General features: G+C 40.4%; 2 protein-coding genes across 2 annotated transcripts in view; one reads left to right on the forward strand and one right to left on the reverse strand.

The window, feature by feature from the left end:
• Nucleotides 1–593: 593 nt before the first annotated feature.
• fam81b (family with sequence similarity 81 member B) lies at nucleotides 594–10818 on the reverse strand. Its single transcript, XM_054611739.1, has 8 exons — nucleotides 10775–10818; nucleotides 9713–9920; nucleotides 8939–9057; nucleotides 7321–7450; nucleotides 5828–5934; nucleotides 3265–3400; nucleotides 1852–2053; nucleotides 594–715 (listed from the first exon to the last, which is right to left on the reverse strand). The coding sequence occupies exons 1-8, from the start codon at nucleotides 10816–10818 to the stop codon at nucleotides 594–596; spliced, it is 1068 nt and encodes a 355-aa protein (XP_054467714.1).
• Nucleotides 10819–13921: 3103 nt separating this feature from the next.
• The window catches only part of mctp1a (multiple C2 domains, transmembrane 1a), a 125387-nt gene continuing 124498 nt past the window's right edge, over nucleotides 13922–14810 (forward strand). The window contains exon 1 of the mRNA XM_054610540.1: nucleotides 13922–14449. Within this exon, the coding sequence (XP_054466515.1) occupies nucleotides 13922–14449 (528 nt within the window). The remainder of the gene's footprint in view (nucleotides 14450–14810) is intronic.

The following is a 14810-nucleotide window of genomic DNA, read 5'->3' on the forward strand; positions in this document are numbered from 1 at the left end:
ATGTTAGTAAAATCAAGTTTCTGTCAGACGTTTCCAATTAAAATTACACATTATAGGATGTCATCTACAACTGTAGTACTATCTCGAAACGCAATTCAGACATATTTTAATCACATTACTTGTGTGTGTGTGTGTGATGATCAATACAATAACATTTAATATATAATTTCATTTTAATTTGTTTAAAATAAAAAGGTGATAATATTGTCACAATCTTAACACAATAATGTTCTCATCTCAAGTGACAAATCTGATGAGTGAGTAAATCTTCTTACCTTTTTGAATTTCACAAAATTAAATGTCATTGACAAATCTGTGTGTAATCCAAGTTCCCGAACATCTCACAAAAGGTATTGAATTTCCATTCAAAAGATAATTCCTCTGATTTTCAAAGAGTGATTGAGTCTTAATAGCTGGGGGCTCATAGAATATGATATGAATGATGCCAGTGATGAAACAGAATCACTGACTGGCATGGTTTTTGGTTTTGAAAAGAGTTTGAATCGATTGGTGTGCCAGTAACGAACAGCTCCTCTCCAGTTCTGACCAGCTCAATAAAGGAATAAAGGAAAGGAAGTTCATTGTGTCACAAGTCATTGAGCCATCTTGCTGCAGACGTGCCTGATATCCTTCTGAAGCTTCTCCTTGTCGAGGCGGGATTTGATGTCACCTATCTGCCTCAGGGACGCAATTGCATCATGCACAGACAGGAACCCTGTTCCAAAGAGAAGCAGCGTGTACAGAGGATCACTTTTACTAATGTCCTACTGATCTCTATTATTGATCTCTGGTTAAAATTATTAAATCATCAGTTATCATGACTTCATCGGTACTTAAGAACATGCTGCCGAAAATGGAAATATTGTTCAATATTGCATGCACTCTTCGAAGTTATAGCCAGTGTCTGAGCTGTGATGTGGAGGGATAAACTTCTGGTACAATGATGGGGTATTAAATCTCTCTCCATCTTTTTCTGACTCCCCGCCTGTCTGGCCGTGATTATTTACGACACTAATCAAATATTTATTGCTTTTCTCCCCTCTGATACCATCTCCTTCCATCTTTTCATCCTGAACTTCGAATAGTGCGATGGATGGATGGCTCTCTTACACTGAGAGCAGTGGATGAGCGATGATTCATAGAGCAGTTTTCTCCTGTGTTTATTTACTACTTCTCTATTTGTCAACACTTTAATAAGCGCTGGAGACTGAAAGACGATCACAGAAAGTGGGGAAGGTTTGAGATCTTTTGCCAAAGCTCCCAGTAAATGAGCTCACAGCTGGCAGTGAGATGGGGATGGACGTCAACAGCAGCTTGATGCAGAGCGGAGCTGTATTGTGTATTCCTATGGCTTGTCCTACTGTATGACCCATTAACTTTGTGGTTGCATTAACAGCAGCTGTAGCTAACATCTGTCTTATTTAATCTGGCTAAAAGCACTGCTGTATTTGCATTTACGAATGGGAGCTAATGTTAGTTTTTTGTTTTTTTTCATGGTTTAATTCTACATGCTTTATTTGTTTGCCATAATTTAAATCTATATATTTCAGACAGTTATGTTGAGTATAAACAGTTATATATAAGTGAATGTTAGTGGAGTAGTCACGTCACTTCTATTTATGACTAACTGTGAACAGTATCTCTTTTTCTGACTCTTTTGTGAAGCTTTTCTGCATGTGCATTATATACTTGACGTGCCTATATGCAGTATGTGTGTGTGTGTGTGTGTGTGTGTGTGTGTGTGTGTGTGTGTGTGTGTGTGTGTGTGTGTGTGTGTGTGTGTGTGTTTGTGTGTGTGTGTGTGTGTGTTTACTCACTGATGACAGCGAGTTATAGACATTGATCACCCACCTTTGTGGTATTCCTGTTTGAGCAGCTGCAGCTCATGACGAAGGCTGCTCTCCACTGAGGTCACTCTTTTGACGAGTTTAGATTCAGAGCGCTTCAGCTGATCTGCCTGAATGCAGGCGGTCTGATCCCGCTGGGCCTCAAACTGCTCCACACGGGCATCCAGAGCTCGTAGCCGGACAGCTAATCTAGACTCTGCCTCTAACTGAATACAGAACACACAACTTAGACTTTAAATGTACAGCACTGCGTGACAGTGTTTAACCCTCATGCTGTATATTGTGACATTTCATTCTATCTTTATTTAATTAGGAGCTGTCATTGAGATTTAAATCTGTTTTCCAAGAGAGACCTGAGAACAAGAAACATTCACAAGAACACAATCAGTGAAACAATGAATAGTAATCCTCGTAAAAAAACAGCAGATAATAAAGCTGTAAGCTCTCTAAGTGGGAAGCAAGACTCTGGAGGCAGTTTGCATTTAATTTAAATTATGCAAAATACTTGAAACCACATTGGTGCAAACATGAAGGATATCTAAGGTTAAGTATTTACTGGATCGTGTACTCTATATACTATATTTAAATGAGAGAAGAGATGTGAGGTAGCTTTAACAGTAGAGCTGTAAGGAAGTCTATCCAACCGTGTGATACAGAGAAAAGTGATGAGTCTAAAATGTGTCTTTAGTGATAAAGCCTAATGCACTATGGTACTCAGGTGTAGATGTGGCAGCAGTTTGCTGTCAAGCCAAATTCCTAAATATTTGTAAAAACCCAGCAGAACCAAGTGTGGCTTCACCCAAACCTTTAGACTGTAGTTTGTGGATCAGGACTCTATGATCAACGGTCTCAAATGCGTCTGAGAGGTCAATGATTTTTGCTAAGAAAGGAAGCTTAGATATTTGACTGATGTTGAAATTGAAGCCATCCCCACTTTCCTTTAACAGAACTACTAAGGAGCTTTACCACCACGCTGGAATCATGCCAGATAAAAGGTTTGGTTAAAATGTGACCTAAATGTGGACAGATTAAGTTTGCACTTAAATAAAAATGATATGGGTCAATATGAACTGCATCAGGGTTTTTGCTTGTTTTTAACACAGACAGATCTTTGTTAATATCTGCACTGCTTAACTAAAAGATCATTTGTAGTCAGACGATGATGCAACATTCAAGCTTTACAAATTCATAACCATATTACTTTTTATAACTGTAACTGTAAGTGTGTAATTACATTGCAGGTTTCATGGTTATTTCTTTAAAATGTAGAGGCATGAAAAGGCAAAGGAAGGAAATATACAGATTACAGACATACCATATCTGAATATGGCCTGCCTGTTACCTGAATGGTGTTTTTGTGAACATAACTGCATAAACTGTAGGTAGAACTGATATCAACTAACTGATGCTGCGGTACCATTTCGTCCTGCAGTTGTGTGCGGAGCTGCTGGCTGCTTTCCGTATGAGTCTGGTTCAAGCTGTTGAGCTGCTGTTCTGTCTGCTTCCTCAGCGAATCTGTCTGCTCCTTGACTTCCTTCAGTTCACCTGACATCCTGCAAAGAAATCAGGAATAGAAAGAAAAGAAATACAGTCACAGATGGAAATTGTTGCAAATAGCTGTTTTCTTTTAAACCTAGAATGCCATTAGTAGATTAGATTAGTTTATACATTTGAAAAAAAATGAATGACAGACTGGCAACTAGCTGGAAGCCTTTGCACTGCTTGCTGTAAATGTAAGCCCATTATATACAGCTCCTACTTGGCACTACTTTGTGCTTGGCTCTGGAATAAGAATTTGTCTCTTTCCATAACCAATACTTTGGCACCCCCTTGTTGATGGAGGTTGATGCCAGCCGCAGCAGGCAGAACACGGTTACTCTGTGGTTGAGTGCTGCTGCTATTTGTGCGTAGAGACACACAAACTCACGTTCTTGTGGTGGAATGATGCTGCATGAACACTTCAGAAACACTTGATGTTGATCTCATGGCCTTTTTGTAGCTCTGAACACTGTGTTTGTTTCGGGGGGAAAAACAAATCTCCCTCTCCCTGTAATATTGGACCCGGTTGCCATTTATATGACTGTAGGTAGCTCACGTTACTTACATAAGCCCATTGGGACAAGAATGTTAAAATGTCTCAGATGAAAGCTGCAACCTGAGACACTCAGTGCGATGTGGGCTGTATTGTAACATAAGACACATTACGCAGTGTCTCATCAAAGTGTTCTTATATATATATTAAACATATCGGAAGCTCAAATCAATTGACTTCCGTTCCACCAATTCAAGGGATTTGTCCTAAATGAGAAAATGAATGAGGCAAATGTCAGGACTTTATATGTGTGTGTTTGTGTTTGGCTGCAATGCATATCGTACTCCTGCTACAAATGAATTTATCTATTCAGCTATGCTGGTATGAGACACTGCCTTTATAACTCAGCACTGACAGTTTAATCTGGATAATGTTGTCAGTTGTTTGGCCAGGCATGATCTAGACAGCAGGACAGCTGGGTTGGCAGTGTCAGCTGAGCTTCAAGAATCTGCTTTTCCCCATGGAGGAAAATCATACTCCTAACCCTATCAGAAACTTCAAGCATGTGTGACTTGTTTGTCAGTGGCATCAACTGTGAGTAGTAACTCTATTGAATGTCATGTGGGTAGGCATCATAGAGGAGGGTTTTAAAGTTGTTTTTGTTTTGAGGCACTTAATACTGTGCTTAAGTTGCCTCTCACAAAATTGGTACTTTAAGTTGTGACCCAGTATATCTTAAATAAACAGGGTGGTCAGAGAGCTGATAGGGTTTGACTTTGATGTTTAACAAAAAGGCAGGAGGATGCAACATCTACTGAGGTCTCTCTGTGGTTTGAGGGTTCGTGAAAGACCATCAGAAATCAGATGTGTTTGCTTTGAAATGACTTGGAAACACAAAAGACAAGGCAGGTTTAGAGAGTGAATAAACAAGGAGCCCAATGGATAGCTGAATAGCTCGGTATAATATTGATAAATACTTTTTTGATTATTATTCTAACTGGCTCAGAAACACAGACACTGTTGCTTTTCATCTATTGTTACATGGTCAGTGACCCTGTTTCCATTACATATCTACTATAGTAATACAAAGAGGATATTAATCATTCATGTTTCTCTGTTTCCACCATAGTAAAACCATATGACTCATTTAGCATATTGCTGACAATTGAGCTAATTTGTTAGATGGAGCTGTTCTCTGCCTCTGGCATCAAAAGTTGAGATGGCCATGACTCTGAAATGCCCAGCTGTAAAGAGTTAGGACTGACTGGAGATATTATTTGACAAGTTAATTAGTAACTCATAGATTATTATATTAGATTCTGGGCAGAATGGCAAAGGGAACATAAATCATGGCTTGCAGAGCGCTGCTAAAAGGCAAATTAGAGAAGAAAATGTCCATATATCCCAATGACAAGCAGCAAACTTAATATCAGTATAGTTTTCAAGAAACTAAAGTCTGGAAAAGAAATAGACATTTTTTAAAAAGAAAGCAAACTCATGTTTATAAAGACATGTTAAATTAAAAGTTTTGTCAACATACCTGTCTAACAGAGCATTTTTAAAGGAACACTAGCCAATTATTGTGGGAAAAAAATATCCTTATGTTAATGCTTGATTTATAATACAACTTTTCAGTGTTTGCATGTTTAGCAGCAGCCCAAACACATAGGTTTGGTAATCAGGTGAATCCTGAATGTCTGCAAAAATCATGATTATGATGAGATAGGATGTGTTGCTGTGCAGTATAAGTCATGAGACATTTTTTTGTCTATGTTTCTCCTTATCACTGCTAACTATGTTGCTGTAAATGTACAGAAGCACCACTGTGGAGCGAGGTCAGCCCTTGAGAGCAAACGATATAAGAAATGAAACTAATACATGACTTAGCATTATAACAAGTAACCCAGTTGTTTTTGGATTGTGCTTCCTCTTGAACTAATGGCATTACCTGGCTTCTAGTAGTTTAACTTGTGTATGGAGATCAGCCATAGAGATCTTTTGTCCCTGGGAATGCTCCGACAATAAGGCCTCCAGCTTCCACAGGTCGTGATAAAGCTGAAAGAGAAAACACACACACACACACACACACACACACACACACACACACACACACACACACACACACACACACACACACACACACACACACACACACACACACACACACACACACACACACACACACACACACACACACACACACAGACACACACGTGCTATTACGTTAAGTTGGAGCATCTTGTGGTTTTGCCTCCAAGATCTGACTTTTACCCTCTGCGGTTTCTGCTGAGTCGAGCTGGTGGAGCTGCTGCACCACTCCTGTGGCCGGTCAGGACTGGGAGTAATAGCGTTGACCCACTTTCTCTGCTTTTTCAATTATCTTTATGGCACATGCTTGACCACTGCTCCACAGCTAATGTGCTGCCATCACAATGATTTACCCCCCTGTGCCACCAACAGAACTGAGTGCCGGCTGACGCAGTGTGAGGTGAGTGTTGTTGAGGGCAGTTGTGGTCGGTTTTGGATTTAGTAAAGTGATGGAGAGTATTATAACATTTGACATATGTGCATCCAGTTTTTTTTAAAGTTTTTATTATATTTATCTTGTGGAGAAAAAAATACCCTAAAGGGCAGTAAGAGCTGTTTATGGAGACATCCCCATTTGAATTAATTTCACATCACATTTCCTTCTTTCATAGTCTGTGGTTGAGCCCCTGACGTTACTTGATAGGGTCTCACAAAGCAGCAGTAGGCTCCAACTCATCTGCCAAACAGTCAGCCATCTGCTTTAGGGTAAACAGCAAATACTCCCCCTGTGTATATTGTCAGATTAGTATTTCCTTCATGCAAGCAGCATTTAATAAATGTAATATTCCTTTTTATACCTAAATAAATTCCCAAATGAGAACATCATTTCTAAATTTGAGACTGGAGTATTCAAATGAACCCCAGGCTCAACACTATCTGTGTGTGTGTGTGTGTGTGTGTGTGTGTGTGTGTGTGTGTGTGTGTGTGTGTGTGTGTGTGTGTGTGTGTGTGTGTGTGTGTGTGTGTGTGTGTGTGTGTGTGTGTGTGTGTGTGTGTGTGTGTAAAGGCAGCTGATGGGATTTAGTTAGGGTAGTAGACTTTGCTATTTACTGTAAAATCTCATAATTTAAGAAATATGACAACAAGATTAATTGTCTACAGCTATGCAGGTGAGTCTGAAAATCTTAACAATTCATGACATATTCTGCAGCTATAATGGTTACAAATTTCTTGATGTCTTGAATTTCACACAGATGAAGAATAATTGTCCAAGTATGTATCAAAGAATTTACTTTTAAAGACTAATGAAGATTCTTTTGGCACTGGTTTTAGATACTTTGTATATAGTGTCGTCTAAAGTGCTGCCTTGCGTTTCGTCTTCCAAACTCTCTGTCTTTGCGCACCGTCGCTCACCTTGACTTCCAGCTCTTTGAGCCGTACGTCCACGGCTGACCTGAGCTCTGCCACCTCCTGCTGCAGTCTGATCACCCGTCGCTCCCCAGAGCTCATGTCAATGCTCAGCTTGGCGATGCTGGCATCACACCTGACATAACAGGTGGGAAAGCAGAGAGGGACAACTGATTGAGGATAGTGGGATGGGAGGGAGTTGAGGAAAGGTGTGAAATCAGGTTGATGAGCGAAGACTGGAGACAACAGGGAGAAGGTGATATATGAAGCACACACAGTTCAGACGGGAGACAGACAGACAGACAGACAGACAGACAGACAGACAGACAGACAGACAGACAGACAGACAGACAGATGCCCTTATCAGTACTTTCCAAGGGGAGCTAATGGCAGCCAGAAGAAAGCTCTGCTGAATCCTAAGCAGTGATCTTTGATCCTTTGAATGCTCACTTAACACATCTGAACGTATCAGTGGATACGTTTGCATGTATTGATGAATTACTGATGAAAAAATAATTATTTTAGTATTTTAATAGATTTTTCACCAAACACAATAAGCAGGTTGTGGAAAAATACTTTACAGCCTCTTATGCAACATCTTACATCAACATGTTCTCTGTTCAGATTATGTAATAAGAATGAACTGTGCTGACCCTAATTATCAGCGGTGTGAAATCAGGGTTATATCCCCTGTAGACCACTACAGCGTTTGAATAAAGGGTTTCATAGAACAATATCATTTATCGAGAACCACTGGCCCTCGACTTGCTTGATTATTTATGACCAACGCACAAGAGGTCATTAAGCTGAGTAGATGAGGTTTTTTTCTACAGCTTTTATTGGACCATAAATCAGCTGTTTGTTGAGCAATAGGCAATATCCCCTCTCACCACTGATCTCTTAAACACCAAGGAGGAGGCAGGCCAGTTGTGAAATAAGATGTTCACAAAAAATCATTAATCTACTGTCTGATGAGAAATTACATTATTGTCAGGGATGTTTCAGGTCACCACACCGCAAAAACACCAATCCTAATACACTCTAATGATGACAACCTGTCTGCAACAACCCAATTTAATAAGTGTGATCTGCACAGACAACAAATAATGAACAAGTGTTATTCGGCAGCTAGAATGTGTTCAAGCCTACTTTACTTCCTTCACTCTGGTGAGAAGGAAATAATTATGTGTATATACTGTGTGTGTGTGTGTGTGTGTGTGTGTGTGTGTGTGTGTGTGTGTGTGTGTGTGTGTGTGTGTGTGTGTGTGTGTGTGTGTGTGTGTGTGTGTGTGTGTGTGTGTGTGTGTGTGTGTGTGTGTGTGTGTCTGTCTGTCTGTCTGTCTGTCTGTCTGTCTGTCTGTCTGTCTGGGAAGTTGTGAGACTGTACAATTTCACTTCATTAGAAGAAGATAAAATAAGTAGGATAAAAGCAAAGAAAAGTTAATCCATCAAATCACTTGTGCACCAGACCTGGGTGTGATAAATAATTGCACAATCCCTCCAAATAATGCTTTTTAATGTGCTAGCACTTGGCAGTCATTACGTTGCTTTATTTGTTAACACTCTTAACAGTTTTTACCTCAGTGTTTGCAGACGTTATTTGACCTTGGCCTGGTGTGCATACCTGGCTACTCTGCCTCTCAGGTCTCCAATGCCAGCCACGTTCTTCTGGTCCAGGCTCTGAACAGCCATTGTGGTTCCAGAGGCGATGGAGTCTCGCTGGGTGATCTGTCTCTCCAGGGCCTGCTCAGAACAAAGACAGCCTATTTGTCTATTTCACGTTTATGTCAATCAGCAGTAAAATACAAATGAAACAAAAAATCTACAAATAAAGCATTTAATATATTTATTTGTTTGTTTGGAACCTGGCAGAGAACTAAAGATGACGATTGAATCTCTTTCTGTCCCTTATTTTAATACGTACAAATAACAAATACTTGTAAAACTACTAATATGTCCTTTGCTGAAAAATATTTATTCAACCACATACTGTGTACATCATTAGTTTCTGCTTATACAGACAAAATATCCAGGAGCTGATGTTGACGAGGAGTCAGGCAGGCTTTTACTCAGGCGCTGCACCATTCTATCAGGTGTAATCAAATCAACTGTGAGTTTGCAGGGCATGAGTGTGTGTGTGTGTGTGTGTGTGTGTGTGTGTGTGTGTGTGTGTGTGTGTGTGTGTGTGTGTGTGTGTGTGTGTGTGTGTGTGTGTGTGTGTGTGTGTGTGTGTCTGGATGTGTGCTGCACATCAAAAGAGAGGAGAGGAAAGGAAAGCAGATGAAAGAAAGAGTGAGAACAGAGGACTAGACAGGTAGAGAGAAAGGGAATCCACACAGATAGACAATGACTTGATCCACATAACGAGAAGATATTTCAGACAAACCCACTTGAATACCTCTAAGTCCACGCTAAGCTGCTTGACAATGCGTGTGATGGTCATTATGTGGTTCTCCAGCAGCCTGCGGGACAGTGCCTCGACCTGGACGGAGCCCTGAGCTGACTGCAGACCTGCTGCCACCTCCTGTTTGATCCTGAAGGCCTGTTCCAGCAGCACAGCCAGTGTCCTCTCCTGACCACTCAGACCACCCTCCAAGACGTCAGGCCTTGATCAGGAAGTAAACAGAAACAGAAAAACAAGCTATTTGTTCTTAAAGTTTATAAGCTCGTTCTTATTGATTTTTTCGTTAATGTGTTATAGGTGTTGCAAATGATAAAAAGTTGGCATTTTCTATGACTGGAGGCAGTAGATTGAGGAATAAAAACTAATTTTAAGCATTCATTCACCTGGCTGAATAATGAAGACGTAATGAGATGCTGTGCACTGCATTGGTTTCATACCCTCAGGTCATCCACACACCAGATCTCTCACTGACTTCATGTCCCTGTGCATTCTGTGTCATCCTGTCTGATACTATTGTGGATAAAGGACTAATGTGATCAATGTGATTTACAGCGGTGTTACAAAGGTTGCTCGTGGGTCCCAATTGTATTTCCATCCCATCAGTGGGGGTGAATAAAACTTATCTACCTCTTGGACACAGATTGATTTTAGAATTGAATTAGTGACCCACAGGAACTAAGGAAGGTGGAAATATGAAGGTACTGTAATAGTTTTAATGGTTAAAATAGATAAAAAATGTAAAATGTACTTTATGTTAGTTTATTTGATATTTATCTTTATAACATGAGGCTTTACGTTGTCAAGGGAAATCAAAATAGAGTAAGAATAAAAACACTATAATAATAAACAAAAAATGAAATAGAAATAGAAAAGATAAGATAATCCTTTCTTAGTCCCACAAAAACTAACAAGAGATATAACAACAAAATCAAAACAAGTATATAAAATAAGTAAAAAACATAACAACTAAAAATAAAATAAAATAAATAATAATAAAAAAAGTAATACATACACAAAAATACATACACAACAGAGTCACTCAATCACAAAGGTTACCTGGTGGGGTTCTGATAGGACTGTAACTTTAACCTGTGTGACATTCTTCTTGTCTAAAAAGAAAAAAACATTTTACATATTGTGGTGAGATATACAATCGATTTTACTCAAATGTGTTTTCTTATCTGCTTTGTCAACCTTACTGCCGTGTTAAATGTATTATAATGTATTTTATTTTGGTTTTTACTGTTAATTGTTATTATCAACACAAACATTTTATGTACTCATAATGTCTGGGCATAATGAGAGAAATATAAGGCAATATAATATGTTCCCTTCTTTAACAACAATATATAAGCAGTTATTTTAATATCTTGGAGTTTAGAATACTCACAGGCCTGAGCTTTTCTTTCTCTTGAGTTCATGTGTTTGTGTTGTCACTTAGTAACTGTGGGGTGTGCCTGCCTGCCATTGTGAATTTGTCAACACAGTAATGCAAGAATAATGCTGAGTATACTTGTTTGGTGAAGTAAACTTAAACTCTAAGAAATGTAGCTGATTTACTCTCAGTCCACAAAATAGCAACAGTAGGATATTCTATGACCTTGATGGTTGCTTACTTTATAATACAGAAATCTGTTTTGTAAAGAAATGTTTTGAAATGCAATAATGACATAAGCTAGTTCTTCACTTAACTCGTATCACTTTTCTTTTCTTCTCTTTGATTTTTTATTTATTTTAAGCTGTTTTTCTTCAACCATTTGGGTTTCTTTTGATGTGTTTTTGTACATGGCACCCCTTTTTACCAGAGTTAGTTTAATCATGTTACAAGTAAACACCTTAATCATGAATGGTTTAAAGTTTTCACTAGTGGTGTGAATGTGGTTTATTACAGATAACGAACAAAAATTGTAGCATATTGGCATTTGATTCTATTTCTAACTTTAATCCACGTTCAGATCAAAGTTGGCCTGTTCATTGGCCCGCACAAAGAGGACTTACCAGGCAACAGTGGCTGACGCAGTGGCTGGAAAATAAAATACGTGATTATGTGAACTGGGCACAGGCGGTAAGGGAATATTGGCCAAATGAGCTCAGTATCCTTTCCCTCTGCGGTTTCATTTCACACAGTATAACTAGCTATCCATTGAACACTGAGCTTTCCTCTGACTGAATGTTACGAGAGGCATGACTCAGTGAAAATTGCGTTATTATGTTTCATTTAACCAGGACCTGACCTACATTATCATACAGCGTGATGTTCTAGTAGTGCCACTGAATTACACGCAGTATTAGTCACTGTGTCTGTGTTTCTTAATGGTGTGCACGTGCACATTCACACACTCTGTGAATTAGCTTTCTATCAACAGAATCAGGTTAATTAATTGGAAAGGCCTGCTCACTGCAGACTCATCAGTTATCCAGAAAGCTGATGGTGGCTGAAAGGGATTGTTTGGCTCAAGGCTCATATTACCAGCTGCTAAACTAAGAGAGGGGTTCAGAGCAGTCCACTGTGCTGTTGCCAGTGCCCTCCTGGTTGTAATTAAAGTGTTTTTATGTAGGATGGATGCGATATCAACAAAATAGATCCCTACAACAAAACTTGTCATTGGATTGTCATCTCATGTTTGTTGTATATCCTAATTACTCATAGATGTCAGAGTTAAATGAAGTATTCTTCTCTAATGGTCAGTGTTGCCATGAATCACCACACGATATTAAAGGCTGATTGTCATTTTCTCATTATTAGAGGGTTAAGGCCAATAGCGTGAAACAGAAGGCTTTGTCATCCCATCACACCTTCATCATCACTCCTACAAGTGATACCAAGGTTATATCTCCCAAAGCGTCTCATATGATTAAATGTCCATGCAAGCAGCATACAAGTCTTTGGACTCTCAGTTCCTCTCTGTGTGGTGGGATGAGGTCCATCCAGTTATAACATTCCTCTAAGAAGTGATTTTTCATCAGTCTTTGTAGATAAAAGGTCATTCTGTGACCTCTTCTTTTGTGACCACAAGTGCTACAGGGAGTTAGATAAGAGAGGTATTCATTCTTGTAATTATTGTCTGCGTGTTTGTTTACCGGATAGTGGGCACAGTGTTAACCAGGGGGGATGGAACAGGCAACCACTGAAGCAAAGGACCAGAGGCGAAGATGAGTTGTTATTTGCACAGCAGCAGCACAGCATCCAAAAGGAGAGGAGGGAGTTCAGCGCTGCCTGTTTCGCTGCTGCGTGTGGGTGATAACATTCACTGAAGCCTGACCTATTTGACAGAGAGAAGACATCCAGAGCGGGAGAACATCCACACCAAACCAAAGAGGACAACGTTTGTTTTTGACTCACTGTCAGCTCTATATTTACCGAGGTCACTGCTAAGAAAGAATTAATCTAGAGGCTGAAAATCAGTGGGCACAATCAGATGGGGATGACAGAGGATCCACAGTTGAATCATAAACATCTCCACGGGGCATTTTTGGGGGTTGCGTTATGCAATCACCAGCATACAGATGGTGCGACAAAGGTTGCTCGTGGGTCCCAATTGTATTTCCATCCCATCAGTGGGGGTGAATAAAACTTATCTACCTCTTGGACACAGATTGATTTTAGAATTGAATTAGTGACCCACAGGAACTAAGGAAGGTGGAAATATGAAGGTACTGTAATAGTTTTAATGGTTAAAATAGATAAAAAAATGTAAAATGTACTTTATGTTAGTTTATTTGATATTTATCTTTATAACATGAGGCTAGTGACATGGATGGCCAGAGGGAGGCGTGGTGCATCCTTCGTCCTTCATTTGAATAAAACAATGAATGGGGAAGTTGGCTTAACTCTTGTAAAGCACATTGGAGAGAGCAGAGGCAACAACCAAGCCGAGCATTTAACAAGCATCTTTGGGTATTCCTGCAGAAGTTGCTGCATGTCTTCTTCACCACTGAGCTGACAAAATAGATGAGGCTGATGCTTGCAGTCCTACAAGCCTGCTGCACAGTGTGTGACATAAAATGCACGGTGCTGCCTGCATAAGCATTCTGCAAGGTTCGTTGGAGACTTAACACCCCCTTCCTCATCTTCCTCATCTCTCCTTCTTGGCTCTCTAAACTGATCATCAGTGAAAGTGCTCCTGAGCTGAAGCAGCCTAACTGTGACATCCTTCCAATATTCAGAGTGTGCTCAGGCTGGCCGGCTGCTGCACAGGCACCATGGAGCAGAAATCACCCAAGGATGAGGGTACCACCAAAGGACAAGAGTCTCTGTCCTACCAAAGGAGGATGTGGAAGAATTTCCAGGAGAAAACCAAGCCTTGGCTGAGTCCTAAACTGGGATCGGAGCGTCGGGGAGCCGGCGGCGCGGAGGGCAGCAAAAAGGAATCTGGGTTATGGATGTTTAAGAGGAAAAAGAAACAGTTGGACCGGGTGTTTTCGTCGTCTCAGCCCAATCTGTGCAGCTCTCCGTCGGCACCTTTTGGAGGAGATAAGAAGTCCCAAGGTGGAGACCAGGTCCCCGGCACCAGCGCGCAGCCTCTCCATCCTCTGGGAGCAGCTTCTGGAGCCACTGGGAGCAAACCAGAGCTGACTGCACATGGAAGCCCAAAGCTCCCAGTATCCCAGCTGGTCCTGTACCAGCAGAAGAGCTCTTCTCTGGGCTCGGCGTGCTTTGAGAAGCTGGTGGTGGACCCGGCCGAGCTGCTGGGAGGAGAGGAGCAGCTGCGTAAAAACGCCAGTGATTCTGTGAGTAAAGAATATCTGTTTCTATCAAACATCTCTAGCCCTGCAAATGAAATAAAGAAGACAGGTTTCATGGTGGTGGTGCTGCGACGTGCTCACGGCCCGTATCATGTGATGTACTCATCAATTTGCTGGTCCAATGCTTTCCTTACATTGTCCTATAGCTTTCTAGGATAGTACTAAGCCATATGACTACCAATACCACACAGTGTGTCCCTGTGTGATCATCACCACAACAAGCATACATCACAATCTGCTTGGTTTGTTATCATGTCACCATCACAATCACCCTATGTTATTACCCTGGCTGTGCAAATTATAGACTCCTTGATAGGATTTCTTCTAGGCTATGGGCTCTGATGCC

This window comes from Anoplopoma fimbria, chromosome 13 (genome assembly GCF_027596085.1).
Source record: "Anoplopoma fimbria isolate UVic2021 breed Golden Eagle Sablefish chromosome 13, Afim_UVic_2022, whole genome shotgun sequence".
Taxonomy (NCBI): domain Eukaryota; kingdom Metazoa; phylum Chordata; class Actinopteri; order Perciformes; family Anoplopomatidae; genus Anoplopoma; species Anoplopoma fimbria.

Coding starts and splice junctions, on each gene's coding strand:
- fam81b (XM_054611739.1), bottom strand. CDS start 10,818: ATGTCACACAGGTTAAAGTTACAGTCCTATCAGAACCCCACCAG. Junction 9,921..10,774: donor TCCTATCAGAACCCCACCAG/GTAACCTTTGTG, acceptor TTCCTGATCAAG/GCCTGACGTCTTGGAGGGTG. Junction 7,451..8,938: donor CTGAGAGGCAGAGTAGCCAG/GTATGCACACCA, acceptor CTGTTATGTCAG/GTGTGATGCCAGCATCGCCA.